Raw genomic sequence first — 22,565 nt, forward strand, 5'->3', positions numbered from 1 at the left:
AAACTGGGATCCACAACTCTACACATTGATTGAATGTAGTTTTCTATGGGACAATGGACCATGTCAAGAAAGATGGTAAGGTAGAGTTGAACTGAGACCCTGGAAATTGAATACCCTCACCTGAGACAGTAGACACCTCCCTGCTCTCTTCTCCATCCTGGCCTGGAACATGGGCTAAGCTCCTCCTATATGTTGGTCATGTAATCAACCACAGTGTTTTCCATGATAATGAGGTACTTCAAGGCCCTGACGGCTTAGCCAATAAGCTTCCCTTCCCGGACTTTCCTTCCTACAAATGGTGTTTAATCTCTGGGCCACCCTGAGAAGTAGATACACGTCCATTTTCCATGATGAACAACCAATAATCAGATTTGAAATAAGGACTGGCTCTTTCATCTATGGCTGCCATGGGGAACATGGAGAAGTCCTTCACCTACTGAGCCTTGCTGTCTAAGTTTCCCATAGAAGGCCTCTTTGTGGTCTCCCAGACAATCATTGCTATGTTCCCAGCTTAGCTAAGCCCAGAGCTTCTAGCCCAAGCCCAGGGCTAGACTCTATCCTCAGCCCATGGGCTCCAAAGATCCTGGTCTTGATTAGGGCTAGTGGCTTCCCAACATTTTATTCAGGACTTCACTGTGTAGTTTTCTAGATGCAACTAGATGCCTAGGAATCAGGTAATATAATTTTTACATGGCGACATCTTAGACTGCATTTTCCTGACACGAGAGCAGTGTCTCAGAGCTTTCCCAAAGCCCAGGAAGCCCAGGACCAACAGTGGCAGCATTAGGGAAACAGTCAACCGCCCTGCACTGGCAGGACAAAATGGGCACCCATAGTTTTATATAATGACCTTCTTCTGTTGCAAAGAGAAGTGTTCTCGATTAAATACTTAGAAGGTTTAAAACCCTATTGCTTCTTGTTTATATACTATATTGCAATACAATATAAATTAAAAAGGAAAAACTATGAAATTATTTCACTTCATATCCTTGATTTTCATTTGATAATCCTTATCTATGTATCTGGTAAGTTTTTCTTTTTTACAACAGTATAGGCTTCATATGTAATAAATGTTTATTAAAGGAAATGGCAAGTTCTATGTAAAATACCCACTGCTCATGCTTTTTGTGTTTGTTTCTCTGGAGTCTGGAGAAGTCTCCTGCTCTTAGAAGGAGATGGAAGACTCCTGTGGAGCTAATCCTCCAACATTGGATGATACTTTTCATTTAATCATGATGTTAGAGTGGGAAGGCCCTAAGTCTATTATAATTGTAGTTTATTTACCACCCTGACTTTACATGCCAAAAGAGAAAAAACTAAGAGTATGTTAATATCACACTGATTTTAAATATCACACTGATATTTAATTCTTGGGGTCTTTTCACAGAGGCATTATTGGGAGAAGATTAAGTCATAGGTTGGATGCAGAGTCATTTAGAATTAAGATAAAGACCAGAATTTCACACTATTTGAAAAGGGAACCTGGCTCCACCATTCTACTGTTTTGGTCATTTTTATCTTTTTCTGTTTCAGTCAGAGAAAGAGCTGATCAGTCATTAACCGAGCTGAATTGTCTCTCCTAGGCCACATGACAAGGCACTGCATGAGAAAACCATCAGCAGACATGTCTATAGAGACCATTCTGTGCCTGAATCAGTTCCATGTTTGGTAGGTATGTATGTAGCTCGTTCTTTCACACCTAGAGACCTCTGCCACAGGTATATGCTCTAGAGGAGATGACTGGAGCTCTGAGTGCTTAAGGTCACATTCTGAAAAAAAGGCAGTGGGTAAAATTTGATTGAGAGTTCAAATTGATAATCATTTGTTCTAGAGATTTATTGAGAATATTTTGCCTGGAGGGGCAGCATTGGCATATGTCTTTAATCCAAACATTTGGAAGGTAGAAGCTGATAGATCTCTGAGTCAGAGACCAGTCTGGTTTATAGAATGAATTCTATGACAGCCAGGGCTATGCAGAGAAATGGTGTTTTAGAAAGAGAGAGCAGGGAGAGAGAAGAAAGGAGAGGCAGAGGAAAATGGAGTGTGTCTGAGAGGGAAACACACCACACACACACACACACACACAGAGAGAGAGAGAGAGAGAGAGAGAGAGAGAGAGAGAGAGAGAGAGAGAGAGAGAGAGAGAATGGAGAATGAGTATTTGGCCTGGAGGTAAGGAGCAGAATTAAACAGTCACTTATATAAATGACCCTGTGCACTGGACCCATGGGCACACAGTCTTCCAAGAGAGCACATTTCTAGATTTGTGCAATCTTCTCCACTCCCATTCACCAGATAGGTAAAGCTATTATGTGTCTGACAATCAAGGGAAATGGAGCTCTTGGCCCAGAAGAAACCAAACCCATGGACCAAGAGTGGAAATGATTCTTAGAACTCATGGAAATGTTTAATGTACAAGAAAGTTTATATTCAGAGGTATCCCCACAATGGTGCACAAAATTCAGCCTTGGATATAGAGCATTAGGACAGTGGGGACAGTGGGGATGGCTTTGAGGTGGTGTGAGCTGGAACTGAGTTCAGATCATGAAGAATTGGGATGAGGTGACATCTTGTTGCCAGTTTGGTGGTGTTTGGCATTTGTGAATAAGGCTGTGTTTTGCAAGAAAGAGTTTTCTCTTTTTTCCTCAGGTTGTTGCTATTTGCTTCCTACCCACATATAATGAATAAAGACAACTTACTCCATACTGACACCAACATGAAAATCACCTTGTTCTCTGAACTGGGTATTGGGATCTCAGCTAACAGTATCCTTATTTTTGCCCACCTCTGCATGTTCATTGGTGAGAACAGGCCTAAGCCCAATGATCTCTACATTGTTTTCTTGTCCCTAACCCAACTAATGCTGCTTATAACTATGGGACTCATAGCTGTGGACATGTTTATGTCTGGGGGGAGATGGGATTCTACCACATGCCAATTCCTTATCTATTTGCACAGGCTTCTGAGGGGCCTCACCCTTTGTGCTTCCTGTTTGCTAAATGTCCTTTGGACCATCACCCTTAGTCCTAGAAGCTCCTGTTTAACAAAGTTTAAACATAAATCTCCCCATCACATCTCAGGTGCCTTTCTTTTCCTCTGTGTCCTCTATTTGTCTTTTAGTGGTTACTTCTTAGTATCGATTATTGCTACCCCCAATTTGTCCTCAGATAATTTTATGTATGTTACTCAGTCATGCTCACTTCTACCCCTGAGTTACTCCAGAAAAAGCCTGTTTATCACATCGATGGCCACCAGGGAAGCCTTTCTCATTGGTCTCATGGTCCTGTCCAGCGGGTACATGGTAGCTCTCCTATGGAGGCACAAGAAACAGGCCCGGCACCTTCACAGCACCAGCCTTTCTTCAAAAGCATCCCCAGAACAAAGGGCCATCAGGGTCATCATACTGTTCATGAGCTTCTTTGTGGTTCTCTACATTTTGGACACTGTTATCTTCCACTCAAGGATGAAGTTCAAAAATTCCTCAATATTGTACTGTGTCCAAATTATTGTGTCCCATAGCTATGCCACAGTCAGTCCTTTCGTGTTTATTTGGACTGAAAAGCATATAATTACATTTTTGAGGTCAATGTGTGGCAGAATAGTAAAAATATTTGATTATTCAGTGATGGGTATGGTCCCTTAATAGAATCCAACATGTTGTCATATGGATCATAGCATAGTGGGAATATTCTGTGTCTTCAAATTGATATAAGAAATCATCTTTTATTGTTAAATCTGTTTACTTTGTCTGTGGATGACAAGTGTATAAAAGAAAATTAAACTGCATACATCTCAGGTATCACATGAGGTTCCTATGTCTCACTGTATTTTCAAAATGATCTGTGATTTGGCTCTCATTTGACCTGGATTTGCACATAGCTTTTATGTTCCAAAGGAGGATATATTTTTAAGATTTAACAGTGTTTCTATTTCTGTGTTTGTGTTTGTGTGTGTGTGTGTGTGTGTGTACTTGAGTGCAAGTGCTCATGGAGGCAAGAGGTGTCAGGTACTCTGCAGCTTTATCTATGGGTACTTGTGGATCTCTCAGTGTGTGTGTTGGTAATTGACCTGGAGTCTTCTACAGAGCAAGATATTTACCTGCTGAGCCATCTCTCTAGCACAATCCATGACTCTATGTGATAGCCATGATATTTCTAATAATTCAATTTTCTCAGTTGTTTATATTTGTCAAATACGTATGGAAACATGGTTTTTAGAGTCTATTATCACATGATCCAGGAAACACACACACACACACACACACACGGATCCAGAACTATGTGTAGAGAACCATACTGTCATTTGCACAACGATGCTCACATAGCCAGATTTAAAATAGTCAAAGTTAGGAATAGTCACTGTCAAGCAGATGGGGAATCAGATCACAGTCTCCCCGTGATGAGGACTGTTAGACTTAGTCCACCAGGAACACCTTGATCATGTACCCTGCCAGAGAGACACAAACACAGTGAATTACAAAGGACAGATCTTAGAAGATTCAAATTGATAGACTTCATATACAAAGTACTTTACATGAGGTTAAAATATCCAAATCTAAATTAGTAATAGATAATTACTTAGCCATAGTATAAATAAATATTATGAGAAATGTGGGCTTATAGATGCCTGCATACTTGAGATTAAACCCTTACCCCCATCTACCAGTATTTCCTCATTACTTCTTTGTCTCCCAATTCACCCTCAGAGGTTACAAACTGGGGTTGTTGGTCCTTGCCCCATACTTTGTAAGTTAAGAATGTCAGCAGAGGGACCATGAGGATGAGGATGCTGGCAACTAACCATTGAACACACAGTGGATGTGACTCCTCCCTTGACTCTAATGCCCCAGGAATACTTTGAGGGATATTGGTATTAGGTCTTCTTTCAAGCTCTGGTATAATTCTGCATGAAATCCATCTGGCCCTGGGCTTTTCTTTGGTTGGGAGGTTTTGAACACTTCTTCTATTTCCTTACGGGACATGGGCCAGTTTACTTGCTGTTGATTTAACTTTGGTATGTGCTATCTCTCTAGAAAACTATCCACTTCATCTAGCTTTTCCAGTTTGTTTTTTTTTTTTTTTTGAGTGTAGGCTTTTGCAGTAGAATCTGATGATTTTTTGAATTTTCTCCCTTTGTTATATCTCCTTTTCATTTCTGATTTTGTCAATTTGAATACTGCCTCTGGGTCCTTTAGTTGGTTTGCCCAGGTATTTATCTATCTCATTGATTCTCTCAAACAACCAGCTTTTGGTTTTGTTGACTCTTTGCATTGTTCTCTTTGTTTCTATTTGGGTGACTTCTGCCCTGAGTTTGACTATTTAATGGAGGTCAACTTCTCTTGGGTGCGTTTCCTTCTTTTTGTTCTAGAGTTCTCAGCTGTGCTGTTAAGTTGCTAGTATATGATCTCTTCAGTTTCTTTACCAAGGCACTTAGTCCTATGAGTTTTCCTCTAAGCACTGCTTTCATTGTGTCCCATGAGTTTGGGTATGATGTGTCAACATTTTCATGACATTTCAGGAAGTCTTTAATTTCTTTCTTTATTTCTTCTCTGGTAGAGTTTTCATTGAGTAGAGTATTGTTCATCTTCCAGGTGTATGTGGGCTTTTTGCTGGTTTTGCTGTTATTGAAGATCAGCCTTAAGCCATGGTGACCTGACAGGATGCATGAAATTATTTCAGTCTTCTTGTATCAGCTGATGGTTCTTTTGTGACAATTTATATAGCTGATTTTGGAGAAGGTATCATGAGGTACTGAGAAGAAGGGGTATTCTTTTTTTTTTTAGAGTGGACTGTTCTGTAGATATCTGTTAATACATTTGGTTCATAACATCTATTGGTTTCACTGTGCTTCTCTTTAGTTTTTGTTTCAATGACCTGTCCATTGGTGAGAGTAGGGTGTTGAAGTCTCCGAATATTATTGTGTGAGGTTCAATGTGTGTTTTGAGCTTTAGTAAAGTTTCTTTTATGAATGTGGGTGTCCTTGCATTTGGGGTATAGATGTTCAGAATTGAGACTTTCTCTTGGTGGATTTTCCCTTTGATGAATATGAAGTGTCCTTCCTCATCACACTCGATAACTCTTGGATGAAAGTCTATCTTGGGACCATTTGCTTAGAAGACCTTTTTCCATCTTTTTACTCTGAGATAGTGCCTGTCTTAGTTATTGAGATGTTTTTTCTTGTATGCAGCATGATGTTGGATCTTCTTTGCATATCCAGTCTGTTAGCCTAAGTCTTTGTATAGGTGAGTTGTGTCCATTAATATTGAGAGACATTAAATAGAGATGACTGTTGGTTTCTGTTATGTTTGTTTTTGTAGATGGCTTTATGTGCATGTGGCTCTCTACTTTTGGCTTTGTTGTGAGATGCTTAATATCTTGTCTTCTCTTTGGTGTAGGCATCTTAATTATGTTGGAGTTTTCCTTCTAGGATCCTCTGTAGGGTTCGATTGGTAGATAGATACTGTTTGAATTTGGTTTTGTCCTGTAATATTTTGGTTTCTCTATCTATGTTGATTGAGAGTTTTGCTGGGTGTAGTAGCCTGGGCTGGCACTTGTTTTCTCTGAGAGTCTGCATGAGCCAGGCTCTTCTGGCTTTTATTTTTTATTTATTTTTTTATTGGATATTTTATTTACATTTCATATGTTATCCCCTTACCCCATCCCCCACCCACCCGGGAACCCCCCATCCCCTTACCCCTCCACCTTCTTCTCTGTGGATGTAACCCCCACCTACCCCGCCCCACTCCCACTTCCCCACCCTCAAAATTCCCACCCCCTGGGGCGTCCAGCCTTCATGAGGTCAAGGATCTCATCTTCCACCTGTGCCCGGCAGGGCCCTCTACTCTTACATATTCAGCTGAAGCCCTGGATCCCTCCATAAGTGCTCCCAGGCTGGTGGTTAGGACCCTGGGAGCTGTGGTTGGTTGGTATTGTTGCTCTCCTCATGGTGCCACAAACCCTTTCAGCTCCTTCAGTCCTCACTCTAACTCCTCCATTGAGAACCTCATGATCAGTTCAATGGCTAGTTCTTCTGGCTTTTACTGTCTCTGTTGAGAAGTGTGATGTAATTCTGATAGGTCTACTTTTGTATGTTAATTGGCCCCTTTTTCTTGCAGCTTTTAACATTCTTTCTTTGTTTTGTACATTTAGTGTTTTGATTATTATATGAAAAGAGGATTTACTTTTCTGGTCTCATTTATTTGGTGTTCTATAGGCTTCTTGTACCTTTATGGCCACCTCTTTCTTTATCTTGGAGAAGTTTTCTTCTATGATTGAAGAAATGTTCAGGTCATTTCAGCTGGGAATCTTCATTCTTCTTTACTCCAATTATTTGTAGATTTGGTCTTTTCATTGTGTTCTGAATTTCCTGGATGTTTTGGGTTAGGAGTTTTGTGTGTTTTGAATTATCTTTGACAGTTTGCAAAACTCTTCTATGGTATCTTGCATACCTTATATTCTCTCTTCTATCTCTTGTATTCTGTTGGTGATAAAAGTCCTAACCACTTTTCTAGGTTTTCCACTTGCAGGTTTGCCTCCATTTGTGTTTTCTTTATTGTTTCTACTTCCATGTTTAGGTCTTGGACTGCTTTATTTGGCTGATTTCCCCAATATTTTGTCTTTTTCTCAATGTCTTTAAGAGATTTTTCCTATTTCGTCTTTAAGGACATCTATCATTTTCATAAAGTTGCTTTTAAGGTAGTTTGCATGTATTCTGCTGCATCAGAATATTTGAGTTTTGCTATCATAAGATAGCTAGGTGCTGGTGGTGCCATATTGCCCTGGCTGTTGTTGGTTTGGCATGTAGGCATCTGTGTTTCTAATGACTATAGTCCTGGTGCTGGTTTCTGATTTTGTCTTTGTTGAGGGAATGTTTCATTCTTTGAATTCTGTTCCCGCCTTGTGCTTTGTGGACTTAATTTCTGGCAGCAAGCTTGACCTCTGAACCACTAGGTAGTCTCTGACCAGTTTGTGGGCTTGCCTTGTTTGATCTTTGGTTTGCAGGCATCTCTATTTTAACTGGTGTAGCCTACAGCTGAGTAGCTGGAGACTGCAAGTGTTGGGGTAAGGACCTGACCAAGGCCCAGCCAAGAGTTGGGAGGGGAACAGAGGTAGAATATATCTTGGGGAACAAAGTTTAGGGAGTAGGGCAATTCAGCTGGCAGGGGCTAACCCACCCTTCTGACTGGTTTGGCCTGCACCTAAGCAGCTCTCAATCCAGTCTTTTAAATTGCTTCATTGCATGCTTTATCTCATATAAAACGCATGTATTTCAACACTGAGGTAGAGTCATAGAAAGACAGAGACAGACAGAAACAGCATCTATTCTATAAGTCTATGGAAGTCACAAACTGTCCCTTGGTACTGCATGCTCCATGGAACTTGGAGACTCATGAGAATGAACCTGTACTGTCACTTTACTGTGCTGCTCTGAAGCAGCCCCATATCCCATAACCTGCATAAAACAAAAATATATTTTCATAATATTTCTATATATTTAAAGAAACCAAAATTCTCATTATAAATCACTATAACAGGCCTGTCTCAGACTTTCTTCAGGTGGATTCAGTTCACACCATGATGTGAACTACAGCTCAGCCATAGAGGACTGCCAGGTGTGCATCAGGTCTCCAGTAAATGCATCCCGAGTGAGGGTTTTCTGTTAAGTGAAATCTCCACATTTATAGGTTAAAGAGGTGTGTGGGACTGCATAAGGGTATCCTGGGTCATGGTTGAGCAGGTGCCTAGAACCCTGAGACTCTGCAGACTCTGGGTGGGATTCTGTGTGAGAACCGGCAGGAGTTTGGCACCCCCCCAGAACCCAGGATCCTGAAAAGCAGTCACGGTCTCCACAGAATTACATTGTTCAGTCACATAGGCCAGGCTATAGGCCTCAGGCCCTAGGGATTTACATACTAATGAAGGCCAGAGGGCGGAGCAAATTAAACATGCCTCCCCCAGATCCTCCCCCAATCCTCCCCCTTTCTCCCTCCCTATATAACTCAGGACTGCCTTGAGTTTTGCGGGGTACACCTAGATCCATCTATCATCCGCCATGACAATAAACCTTTTTGGAACCAAGGACTTTCTCGTGTTATTGGGGCCTGTCGCCGCCAAGGCCTCTAGGCTGCTGGAACCATAAGATTCCTCCCAATTGTGGGACCCGCCACAGCGTGGAAGCCCCTCCGGGGCCCCACCGCTGTGGCGGGCTCTAAATTTTCCCCATAGAGGTGATAGTGTGCAAGGGTGTTTGCTTTACAGAAAAAAATGACCCAAGCACAATACACCACCTTACACAGAGAAGTGAGGTTTGCCTAATTCACATATACGTGTAATCCCAGATCAGAGACAGAGAAAAAGGAGGATCTCTGGGGCTTCCTAGACAACAGTTTAGAGCAAGATTCAGTGAGAAACTTTGTCTAAGAAGGAAAAAGTAGACTAGACAGTGAAGGAGGACAATTGTGTAAGACATGGACAGACAGACACATACATACACACATACAGAGAGAAAGAGAGAAATAGGGGGAGAGAGAGAGAGAGAGAGAGAGAGAGAGAGAGAGAGAGAGAACCCTCAAAATTTAAAAAACCAGACATGAATAAACACAAAGTTTACGTATCAACAAATTCCCTGGAAAGTGTTGTCTTGAAAGGTTCTTAGTTGAAAACAAATCAAATGTAAGAATCTACTCAATTGTATTTTTGTGCCGATGAAAGTATTCTGTCACTCAATAACTCAAAGGAGGATTTTGGAACAACTTACAAACCAACAATGATGCTCATATCTATGAGCAGTAATGTCACTGTTCATGCTTTGATTCCACGACTGAGCCTCTAGGATCATTTAGAGAAATAACATGAGCATTGTGTGATGCAAGCAGAGCATCTGGAGAAAGACCATGACTCATCGTCTCTACATCCTGAGTTGATCAAAGGTGCTGATGACTGTCTCTATGGTAACAGACTGAGTGTCCTGAATGACTAGCAGAGAGAATATCTGCAGAGATATAAAGATTAAGAATAAGGAGAGAAATGAGTAAACTGTTATTACAAATGTGTAAAAGCACTAACAGATCCAAATGTGGTGACACATGCCTGTAACGTCAATATATGGTTTGAGGGAGAGAGGCAGGGAGATCTTTGTGAGTTCAAAGCTATCCTGGTGTGTATGGTGAGTACTAGGCCAGCTAAGGCTACATGGTGAGAGCCCCTCTAAAAAAATTAGGAAAGTATTCATTTCCTCCTAATTTCTAGTTATCTCTAAAATCATTTCACAATCTACACTGTCTATTTAGTTGCTGACATAAGACAGGGGTTGTTTAAAGCATTCTATTCAAATTATAACTGGGAATATTAATTACTCCACATGACATCATTGTACTTGTTTTCTTTTTTTTGAAACCACATTTCGTCATGTAGCCAATACTAGCCTCGAACTTAAAATTCTTCTGTCTCCAACTCTGAAGTTACCAGGTTATTCAGGCATCTGTAGTGCACTGCCATGGTCACTTAACTAAGGACTTTAAGTACAGGATACTGTCTCTTTTATACCTGGGCTCACAATGCTTTGGGTAACTATGTGTTAGATCTATGGGAATTGAAACAAAATTGCACATTATTTCAGAGATTGTTTCTGCCTCTGTCAGCCAAGAAGATACTGAGAATTCTGGCTCCTCATGTGACCAGACCAGACCAGTCAGTCAACAGGTGCAGGAGTGAGGGTTAAAAGGAAAAAAAGATGATTAGACAATATTGCAGCATGATCTCAGCCAATTCTGAAACTGAAGGTGGGTTTATTTTTTCCCAATTTGCTTTTATAGCATTTAAATTACATGCAAGTATTTAGGTCAGTTCTAGGTTGAGGAACTAGCAATACAATAAATGCAAATAGTCAAGGAACAAGCAGGGCAATAAGCAAAGTCCTGTGATCACTCCCATGATCACTGTTTCTAAGGGCTTATCAGGATGACCAAAATCTGAGCCTACTTCCCTGTCCTAAAGTAAAGTCATATTTAATGCCTGAGGCCTACTTCTTTGTTCTAGCCTAAGATTTAGATTCCTGACTGAAATTACTTCCCCATTTTAGCCTAAAGTTAGATTCTTGCCTGAACTTAATTCCCTGTCGTGGCCCAATGTCAGATTCCTGCCTAAAGCGCATTTCCTTGTTCTTGGCCAAGGTCAGATTCCCGCGGAGCAGTCCGAAAAGCTTTCCACACTCATGGAGCCCAGCCCAGCTTGGCCTCAGCTATGCTCCATCTGCCTGGTCACCCTGGCTCTCCTGGGCAGCACGAGCTCTCTGTATTCCGTCTAATTTCTTTACAATTCACTTTATTTCACTCACAGCTAAAATCCTGTAACAAAGAGCTTGTGAATATCAGAAAATAAAACCAACACTACCTTAAAAATGGAGACCAACCCCGGGAATGGCTTCCTGTCACATCTTGTATAGGGAAACCCTCAGGTGCAGAGGGAAATTATGTGAAGACAAGGGATCCTGCATGCTAGAGGAGAGCATCACAGTGAAGGAAACTGGTCAGAATTAGGTCTAAGGAGTAAAATGAGAAAAGTTAGAGCTGTCTGTTGCAAACTTTCTGGTCTGGCAAATTTGGCAAGGGAGCTCAGATAAAGTTTGTACTCAGCCTCCCAAGATAGCTGTTATCCAGGACAGGGTGACATAAATGTAGGGATGATGCTCCACTGGGATTTCCATGCTCTTCAGTGGGAACTTGTCATCTTGGACAGACACAAAACTTACAAGCTGTAGAGATGCATTAAAAATTCCCTTCTAAGCCTGTGCATGACCTCCTCAGGCAGAAATATCTCCTGCTATGTACATCTGGGTAAGGACAGAATCAGAAGGTGGTCGGGACACAGGCAGGTTGAGAGAGAATGAGCTCAGGGGGTGCAAGGGAGGTTTTCAGCACCTGCAGAGTTCTGATGGCCCCTCAGCACAGGGGTGTGTGTTTTGATCAGTTACAAGTATGTTTTCTTCTCCAGTTAATTATTTCTTTGATATAAAGACTCTTAAAATTCTATTTAGAGTTTCCTTCTTTATTCTTTTTTTAACTTAATGACTCATGTTGATTTGGTAAATCTACATACTTAATTGCATTATATAGTTATTACTTGTTATGCATATGATGCAGTGTTTAAAAATCTAAGTTCACTATTTAATTAAATGTTCCCAATTTGGCATCTATTATTTTCATAGGTCAACTGTTATTGAAAGAATTGGTTAATGAATTTGAGTGACTAAGTCATCAAAAATAAGTATAAAGAAATCAATCCATAGTTTCCAAGAGCTGATAGAGGCCCATTTCCCAGGACAACAGCCTGTCTATTAATGTTTCCTCAAGGTTATTTACCCCACTTATTTAGTTAGCTTCAAATACATTTTTAATTAAATAAAGTCACTTTCCTCCTTCTGTCTTCCTCTCTAAAACCAATCACATATGCCCCACACAAAATCACTAACTCTTTTTCCTTATCATTTTTATGTAGTAAATATGTATGTGTGTGTTTGCATAAATATATTAATGCATTTTTTTTTGGTTTGAGTGTAATATGGTTACAGGGCTGACTGTTTTGTATTGGATAAGCAACAATCTTGCTCACACTTGGGATATCCTATTTCTTCCTCTCCCAGGAGACTCTAGCAGCCTGTAGTTCTTTGTGTAGGGCCAGTGCCTTTGAAAAATTTCTCCTTCCACATTAGCTTGTCTGTTGGTATTGACATCATTCCAGTCTTGCTTTTGACACCATTTCTAGGAGAGACTGTTTTATTGCCAACTTCCTGGAACTCTCGCTCTTTCAATCTTTCTGCTTCATCTTCCTAGATGTTCCCTGAGCCAAACAAAACTACATGAGCTGTGATATAGACTCATTCATTGTAGTTGGGCTCCTCTACAACCTGTCGATCTCTTCATTGTGTGCAGTTGTGCTTTATATGTTAGTCTCCATCTGCTGTCAAGAAGAGCTTCTATGAAGAGGGTTGGTGGACTTGTTTATCTTTAGGTGTAAGGTATAGAATATACTTTGGAATTGTACTGATCTAGCAAAAGTGATGCTATTAATTTTTTCCTAAGGTTTTTTTCTTTATTGGTCCTCAGAAGTTGGCTATGTTTCAAGAACCAGACATGATTTTCTTCCTGTTGCAGGAATTGGGTTCTGCATCCAATCAGGCAGCTGTTGGATACCTCAGGGTAAGTGCTTCTATTGCACCTTTATGGCCAGCTTGAAGCGTTCCTCTTTGTTGTGGTTCATAACTGTTACAGCCTGATAGGAGTATGATTCCGACCCTCCTTGAACAGCTTGTAGATAATTTTCTAGCAGCATAAAAGCTATACTACTGCAGGGAGGCTTTCAGGTCAGATTCAGTCAAATAATATGCAATATGTGTTGTAACTGTAGCATCTTCAACCACTTTTAATCACTGAGAAGCAACCATGGCTCCATCACTAGTCTATGTTGTTTTATGAATCACTGGACTACCCTGAGCATCCCTCAGGAGGAGGCTTCTTGTGCTTGCTCTCAGGGTTTGCTATTCTACAGTTTTTGTGGGAGAATTGTCAGTCAAAGTGACACAGCCTTTTGTTCCAATTCAGTTCCAGAAATCACAGATTACTGGTGTCAGCCCTTGGCCTTGCTTCCCTTGGTTGGAGCTGTTACCTGAGGGAGCTGTGATGATAAGGTTACAGGATACTGATTACATGGTGAACGTGAACCTAAGGCCCAGTAATACAAAATGTTTTATTTCAGTAACCTTTCCTCTCTGTCTTACTTACTGAATAAAAATATACCTTCCAATTTCACTCATAATAGAAATGCTTCAATCTTGTTTTGTTTTGTGGTAAATGTGATGTGATTAAGCCTCTTCCCATCTTCCTCTTTATATTTAGTTTTCAGGTTCTTATCAAAACACATTTTTAAAGAAGTTTGGTAAAGAGATGAACGTGAACTCACAACTTGTCTTGATCCTGACACACAAGTGCCAGATTCCAAATCTCGTCGTACAAAGGACAACATCACATGACTGCAATGGACCTGTCAGTATTCACTTGTGAACGCTTTATATTCTCAGCCCAAAGTTGGATATTAGGAAATTGTAGTGCCAAGCCTCAGCCACTGCTCTGCTTGTCTGAAAGAGTTCCCAAGATCACTATGCCTTTGCGGTCGCTAGAACTCTGAGTGCTCACTTAAGACACAGAATTCCCACTTCTACTATAAACACAGGTGTTCAATTTCCTGAAGAAACACTAGTTGACTTCAATTAACTTTCCCCTATGTTTTACTCATTGACTTTTTTTTTTCAATTTTTTGGCAATAGAAAATGTCTCAATCTCTTTTTGTTTAGTGTAGAACAGTTCTGGATCAACTGTAACCAGAGCTGCTTCCCACTCTATTCTTGCTTGTTTAAAAAGAAAACAACAGGTCTTTCCCTGCCAATGTCTGATAACTGGGGTATCTTCTCCCAGAAGCTGGTTGGTTGGATTTCCTAGAAATCTTAATGTAGCTGAGATATGGAATTCCAAAGGAGGATTCAAATAATTAGCTTAAAGTGTTGTCAGAACTCTCAGGAGATGGACAGCTTCACCACTCCACAGCTTTTAATTTTAATCTTCTTTGTTTCAACTGAATGATTTTAAAGGACTTTGTTAATTTCCCCAAGTCAGAATATCAGGAATGACATGAGAATAAGGCCAGTGACCTACATTTTCCAGGACATAATGATGTACAAGAAACACTTCCACATTTGATGTGTATACCACATCTTTCATACCTAAGGTCCCCCTAACTTTTACTCATGACTGTTGCCATGTTTTAGAGAATGATACTTCTGCTGAGACTCAGCACAGGTTGGAGGGTATGTGTGCATGCACAATCTAACTGTGGGTGCAACCTGAAACAGCATGAATTCATATTTTATATTTACCAGCATTTTAGGTGGAAAGTATATTTGGTCTGGCAAACAAATGGAAAGGTAAAGAGAATGTCTAAATGAAATAACTCTGTGAGTGTCTAATGCATGGGCACTCTTTCATCAAAAAAAGACTCATTTCATTTTGTGAAATCTCCCCCTTTCAGATTCACTTAAATTACAGGTCTAGCACATGCTTGACAACCAAGATGATACAAATCAAAACCATGTTAGACATCACCCAAAGAAATGCACATAAGAGGTAATAGGACAGGAAATATTTTCTATAATGTATGGAATTTTACTGTACAACAAAACTTACAGCCTGGTTCACAAATGAAAACTTAAGCTAGTTGGGGAGGATTAGAAAATGTATGAGAATAGGAATGGATTCTGGATAGTGTGAGAGAGAGAGCTGAATTTTAGGTTGGTTGATGATAAATTGGGATGCATCTGTACACATTCAGCGTAATGTTCCTTTTCAGGATGTGTAGAAGGCAATATATAACAAAAGATTTTCTTGTTTTCTCTTTAGACAGATATTATGTGCTTCTACTCAGCATAATAGCAATAAAGACCATACACTATACTGTAGTGCTTACATCAGAAATGCCTTGTTCTCTGAGATAGGCATCGGGATCTTAGCCAACAGTTGCCTTCTCCTCTTCCACACCTTCATGTTCATTCGTGGGCACACGCCAAGACTCACTGACTTGCCCATTGGACTCATGGCCCTCATACACCTAGTGATGCTGTTACTTGCAGCATATATAGCCAAAGACCATTTTATGTCTTCAGGGGGATGGGATGATATCACATGTAAATTATTCATTTTCTTGCACAGGTTTTTCATGAGCTTGTCTGTTTGTGCCACCTGTCTTCTGAGTGTCTTCCAGGCCATCATCCTCTGCCCTCAAAACTCTCACTTAGCTAAGTTCAAACACAATTCCCCACATCAGCTCTCATGTTTCTTTATTTTACTGAGTATCTTCTATACATCCATCAGCAGCCATATTTTAATAACAGTTGTTGCCACAGGAAATCTCACCTCTGTTAATCTTATACATATCACAAAATCTTGCTTTTATACCCATGAGTTCTTCAATGCAACGTACTTTCTCCACACTGCTGGTTTTCAGGAATGTCTTCCTTATTGGTCTCATGAGCCTCTCGACTTGTTACATGGTGACACTCTTGTGTAGGCATAAGACTCAGTCCCAGCGTCTTCAGAACTCACACCTTTCTTCAAAAGCAACTCCAGAGCAAAGAGCCCTCCGGACCATTCTAATGCTTCTGAGCTTCTTCCTGGTGATGTTAACTTTTGACAGTATCACATCCTACTTAAAAAGTATATTCCAGGAAAATCCATCTCTGTATAGTGTCCAGATCCTTGTAGCCCATAGCTATGGTGTGGTCAGTCCTCTGCTGGCTCTCAGTAATGAAAAACGTGTAACTAACCTGTTGATATCCATGTATGAGACAATAATAAAGTTTGATTTTCTGTGATGGTAAGTCTTCTCACGATGAGTCAATATATGGACACCAGAGCTATGGATCTTGACATAATGTGAATGGTTTGAGGATAAATGAAAATGTGGAGTTGTGTCTTTTCTATTTAACTTATGCACTTTTCTATAAGTGTAGGAATGACGTATTTATATTTGCAAAATCAAACTACACACACTGAGTGATTGCAAAGGTTTTCCTTTGACTATCTTTTGGGGAAACCTGAAAGGTGATCTCCCTTGTCACTGCCTAGATGACATACAGTTCTCTAAATCTGTGCTGTATAATGACATTTCTCAATATCTGAACTGTCCCATTATCTATTTTTCAAAATTAGACAAACAATTACTATATATAATGACATGATCTCAATAACACACACACACGTGTGTGTGTACACATGCAACAGTTATGTTCAGGAGTAAAATATCATATATGAAAAAAATGTGTATGACAATATTCAACATCCCAAGATATACCCTAAGAGCTAGAAATGTCCAAATATATGAACACAATTGTTGCCTCTACACGAGTGAGCTATTATTCAGAATTTAGAAATGAGGAGACGTTGGCACATGAACCAATGCCCCGAAGCTACTCTGCAAAGTGAAATTTCAGTCACATAGAAGATACTGTATGACTCTACATATAGAGGGAAGGACTCAGAGGACCCAATATAAACTAAACTCAGCATCGTTTTCTATATATTCAAGAAACAGACACTGTGGACGTTTTTCTGATGGAGTTGGAGTTTCAGTTCATCGAGTGCTGTAGACAATGCAGTCTGGTTGGACAACAATGTAAGTGTCCTCTCCAATACCACTGTATGTCCATGATGTTCAGAATGGCAAATGTGTATCTCATGTGTGTTTTCTCATGGTCAGAATGTGTTCAGGTACTATACCCATGCTGCAGAAAATGAATACAAATGTAAGGATTCTAAAAGTACCAAACTACAGTTTCTCAACAGTTTAAAAGCTTATAATAAATTTGTCCCATGCAACAAGTTGGCCATCATTTCGTGATGCTCTGCCTGTTATCCTCTGTTTTCTCATGAAGGTTACAAGTTCTTCAGTTAATCAAGACTCTTAGGGAGAAGCTTCTGCACCTTGGAAAGATTTCCAACCTGGTGTAGGAGTACAGTTATGGCCTTCTTGATGAAGTCTTATATATGCAGCCAAAACTCCAAATGAAATTTAATCAAACATAGACTATTACCCAGCTTGAAAACAACGGATGGTATGCAAAGTGTGGGCTTATTCTTTTGTGTGTGGAAAAAAAATCAATCAAAGATAAAACATATGCAGTGGTATATTTTTGCAGCAGTGATTGAGCATCATATGTCCTTAATATGTCAAAAGAACAAATTTGTGAAATGTTATGAATTAATACCACCTATATCCTATTATAAATGTTCTTCATATGTTAATATGATCATTTAGTCATAACCTCTTCTTTCTCTTTTTAAAAAGCTTTCTATTGATTCTTTGTGAATTTCTAACATGTACCCTTTGTATATTTCCTCTATCATTGCAACCTTCCCCACCCCAAAGAAAATAAAATACAATAGAATAAAAAAAAAAGTCTTGTGGAAGCTGTAGTGTGTCACAATGTGTCCTAGAGAATACCCCTTTTTTCCATACATCTTTACTTGCAAGTGTTCATTGTAATGAGTCCTTGGTCTGTTTCAAGACCTCTATCTTCTGCTAGACTATTATTATTGGATTCTAACAGGGACTTCTTTCAGATATCTTTTTGTTGGCCATGTAATGGAGATCCTACTGCTTTGTATCTGTAGGACTGGTCCTTTCACATGCTCCAGCAGAACAAGGATGGTGTAGATGTTGGGGTAGGCCAAATCAAAGGCCTGGATATAGGCCTGGGCGGTGATGACTTGATTAGTCTGCTAGCTTACCTTGCCCCATACCACCATGGAGAGTCCTCGAGCACTTGAAAGCCTAGCTCATCCCATGCCAGAACCAGTAAGGAGCAAGGGCAGATCTCCTGCTATCATGTCCTCACTGTGCCTTTGTCCCAAGAGTCAGATGAACTGTGCTTCCAAGACAAAGTGCAGGACCCACTTTCCTGGTTGTGTTGGGGGTTGATGTATGGAACCAACTCATCAGAGTGTCTCAGGTCATATTTCAGACCAGGAAAATCTGCATATCTTTTGAGGGTAACTTGGGCCTGGAACATGAAATAGACCACATCTGCCATAGACCACAAACCCAGACATGATCCCCAGAGACACCATGGTCCCAGATGTCCCCATGGCCTTAGGTGGTAGCCCAGGCCACTCAGAACAGTATGAACCCACTCAGGAACATGTTCCTCAGATATCCACATTATCTCCAGCAGCAGCCCAGAAAACAGACATCAGTCTGGGCTTTGGTGGTAACTCAGACCACAGACATTAATACAGACATCAGCTGCAGCAGGACCATGGACCCAGACAATGTCCTTGGTGGCAGCCAGGACCACACCATGGGCCCCTCATATCTGTCTCTTCCTTACTGCTTTGAGTTTCTGGTTCCATTTCTCCACAGTGTACAGATGCAATGTTATAATACTATGGTATTGGACACATTTAGTGTTCCATAATTTTGCATTATATATAATTGTTATACTATATATAATCATACATTCATGTATACTACCTATACTATAATTACTTAAACTTTACACACACACGCACAGCATAGCATAGCATAGCATAGGCTAAGGAATGTTTAGATCATGCTAAATATATTTATCTCTAATATTTGTCACTTTCTTATGATGGAAATTTTCAAAGCATTTCTTCTTATTGTTTGAAATCTCTGGTAAATTGTTGTTACTTCCAATCACTGTATTCTGCAGAACATACTAAAGATTGTTTTCTTTCTGATATTTGTCCCTCTTACTGAAAGTATATTTTTTTCCTCATAGGATACACCCTGATTGCAGCTCGTCCCCGCTTTATTCCTCCCAGTTCCTTCCAATCTCTCCTTTTATACAAAACTACTTCTTTCTCTCATTAAAAAAGAACAGTTTTCTAAGAGAAAATGATGAAATGTAACAAAATACTGTAAAATAAGACAAAAACCTCACAACCAGCTTGGACACGTCTCGTTAACAGAAAGAGAGGGGCCCAAGAGAAGGCACAAGAATGAGGGACCAGGTCATTCACATCACAAGAGTCCTATGGAGACATTAAACTGAAAGGCATATTGTTTATGCAGAGGACTTGGTGCAGACCCATGAAGGTCCTGTGCTTGCTGCTTCAGTTCATGTGAGTTCATAGGAGCTTGGCTCAGTTGATTTAGAGGTCTTGTTCTCTTGTTGTCTGTTGGGCCGTAGAAGGGCAGCTTGGTTCGTGGGTTGACGTGAGCCTGGAACACTGAGTCTGCAGGTGTTCGGCCATGCCCCCAGAACCCAGGGCCCTGGTGTGTAGTCTAGTTTCCAATTAACCTGTACTGTCAGTCATGTAAGACACAGGTAGAGGGCATGACTAACAGGCCTATGCCCCGAAAAATTTACATATTAATGAGTTATCTAACACCGGGGGGCATAGCTAATTAAGTTATCCCCTACCTAGTCCCTCCTCTTTCTCACTCCCCATATAAGCAATCTCCCCCTGGAATTGGGGGGGGGGGCACGCATTCACATCCAGATCCAACTACCATCATGGACAATAAAGCTTTCATCTTTTGGATTTCACGTGTCTTCTGGGCCTGGGACTTTCTCGTGTATGTGGGAACCCACCGGCAGCAAAAGCCTCCGGGACTCTGCCACTGCGGTCTGCAGGCTGCCTCTGCAGTTGCACCGGCCCTGGGCTACTGCTGCCTGGGCCCGAGCCACCCCGGGTGAGTTATTTCCCACAGTTGTCCTCCATTTTGTTTGTTCTTCCACTCTTTCTGCCTTGGCTTCCATGGGGTTCCCTGAATTCTGAAGAGAGATTACACAGAGACATCCCACTTGAAGCTATGTGTCCTAAGGGTTGTCTCTTTCTGCCTCTGTCTCTCTGTCTGTCTTCCTGTCTCTGACTCTCTCTCTCTCTCTCTCTCTCTCTCTCTCTCTCCCTCAGTCTCTATCTCTCTTCATCTCTGTATTATGTCTGGCTGTGGGTCTCTATATTGTTTACAGCAGCTGCAGGAAGAAATCCCTCATGATGTCTGAATAAGGCACTCATCTAGAAGTACAGAAGAATATCATTGTTACATGTTACCATCACCTTTCGTGATGTTCAGGGCTCCATCTTACAGATACCCTTTGTTGGAATTGCCTTGCACATGAAGATTGAACACTATCCCGTACCATACAGAGGCTGTGATTTGGTCATACATTCTGTTAATTCTAGACTGTTGTTTCTATTTTAAATCCTGGGAATTTTAAATCCTGTTATTTTTTAGTGTTTCTGTACAGGTTAATCTGCACGTTTTGCACATAGTTCTGTTTTGAAAGTTATTTGTGTAGTTTCTTTTCTTTTTGGATCATAGCACTACTTATGGCAAAAAATGTTTCTCTAATTTGTCAAAATACATATTACAGAAAAATTAAATATCAAAAAATATTAGAAGTGGTCAAACACAAACATTCTAGGAAACCTAAGATCATGTTGAGCAAAAGCCACCTCACAGAACTCCCTTAAAGACTCATTGAGAAATAAAATAATACAATGTAAAATACTCTTTTTGTATCTTGAAGGGTATGTGGTTTAATCATCTGTTACATGCTTGATATCACATGGTTTAGGGTAAACCCTTTTAACAGAAACACAACTTTATATATTCATGTATTCCAAAGAACATAGACACAATGCCATGATTGACAATTCTGATGCCAGTACATTGGCTAGTCTTAATGATTCTTGCCCATCAATGAACATTCAAACATTTATTACCTTCTTATACATGGACCTCAAAAATTTAACAATATGTTTTTCAGTGCTTATAAACACAAAAGGGCTGACTGGCATACATGTGGCTCACAAATAGTTGCAAATAGTAAGATGTTGGATCATTCAGGAACATAGTTCTTAAGCAGGAGACAATGCTGTCGAAGATGAACATCAGCACAAAGATGTTCATGAGCATCAGGATGGTCTGGGTGGCCCTTTTCTCTGGGGATACTTTTGGTGAAAGGCTAGTACCTTGAAGATATTGGGCTTGTTCCCTGTGCCTGCACAAGAAACCCAGCATGTAGCAAGTCAAGAGGACCTTGAGACTAATAAGAAAGATGTTCCTGATGGCCAGCAGTTTAGAAAACATGCTTTTCATGAGGTATGTCATGGGTACAAGCGAGCAGGACTGAGTAACATAAATGAAGTCATTCGTGGTCAAATTTGGGTTGGCAATGATGGATAGTAACAGATGACTGCTAATTAACATATAGAGGACACTCAGCAAAAGGATGGCACATGAGATGTAATGGGAAGATTTATGCTTGAACTTTGCTAAACAGGAGCTTCTGGGACTGAGGATGATGGCCTGGAGGACACTCAACAGGCTGGTGGTACAAAGGGAGATACCCTTCAAGATTCTGTACAGGTAAACAAGGAATTTACATATGATACCATCCCATTCCCCCAAGAAATAAAAATGTCTATGGTTATGAATTGTATGATCAGTAGCATCAGTAGATGAGTTAGAGACAAGAGACCAATGGGCATGTCAGTGAGTCTGGTCCTGTGTTCACAAATGAACTTGAGAATATTTAAGAGAAGAAGGAAGTAGTTACCTGAGATTCCAATGCCAAGTTCAGAGAAAAAGGTTATTCTTATGTTAGAATTAGTGTGGAGTCTACTTTTCTTACTCATTTTATATAAGAACAGAAGCTAAGGAGAAAAGTGGAGCAATGTCTCCTCCTAAGCACAACGACAGGCATTACTCCTGACCACACTTCTGCCCTCAGGAAAACATTCAGTTGCCCGTGAACTCTAATTCCATTGAAAACCACAGGTCCACCTCACACCCCACAGATCGTCTCACTTGTCTTAAGCTGAGACATGGCTGGATCCTGTGTACCATGGTTGGTATGTGTGTGAGCTCCTTTAACATAAACTACTGCACACATCACGATTATGTCTTTTTTTATTTAGCATGTGTGTGTTTTCCTGGAGCAGGAACAGAATCTTAATGGTTTTCATCCACAACATCTTGATTGCCAGG

At 40.4% G+C, this 22,565-nt stretch overlaps 1 protein-coding gene and 2 pseudogenes across 1 annotated transcript; 2 read left to right on the forward strand and 1 right to left on the reverse strand.

Moving 5' to 3' along the window:
* The first annotated feature begins 1,624 nt into the window (after nucleotides 1-1,624).
* Nucleotides 1,625-3,643, forward strand: LOC114633129 (vomeronasal type-1 receptor 44-like). Its single transcript, XM_028781744.1, has 2 exons — nucleotides 1,625-1,668; nucleotides 2,650-3,643. The coding sequence occupies exons 1-2, from the start codon at nucleotides 1,625-1,627 to the stop codon at nucleotides 3,641-3,643; spliced, it is 1,038 nt and encodes a 345-aa protein (XP_028637577.1).
* Nucleotides 3,644-15,357: 11,714 nt separating this feature from the next.
* LOC114633132 lies at nucleotides 15,358-16,416 on the forward strand (annotated as a pseudogene).
* A 4,867-nt stretch (nucleotides 16,417-21,283) lies between these two features.
* LOC114633133 lies at nucleotides 21,284-22,246 on the reverse strand (annotated as a pseudogene).
* Nucleotides 22,247-22,565: the final 319 nt, after the last annotated feature.

The sequence above is a fragment of the Grammomys surdaster genome, unplaced genomic scaffold (assembly GCF_004785775.1).
Source record: "Grammomys surdaster isolate TR1022 unplaced genomic scaffold, NIH_TR_1.0 531, whole genome shotgun sequence".
Classification (NCBI taxonomy): Eukaryota; Metazoa; Chordata; class Mammalia; order Rodentia; family Muridae; genus Grammomys; species Grammomys surdaster.

Excerpts from the sequence above, each read along its gene's own strand:
- LOC114633129 (XM_028781744.1), top strand. The coding sequence starts at position 1,625 with ATGTCTATAGAGACCATTCTGTGCCTGAATCAGTTCCATGTTTG. Across the intron at positions 1,669-2,649 it reads CTGAATCAGTTCCATGTTTG|GTTGTTGCTATTTGCTTCCT; the intron begins GTAGGTATGTAT and ends TTTTTTCCTCAG.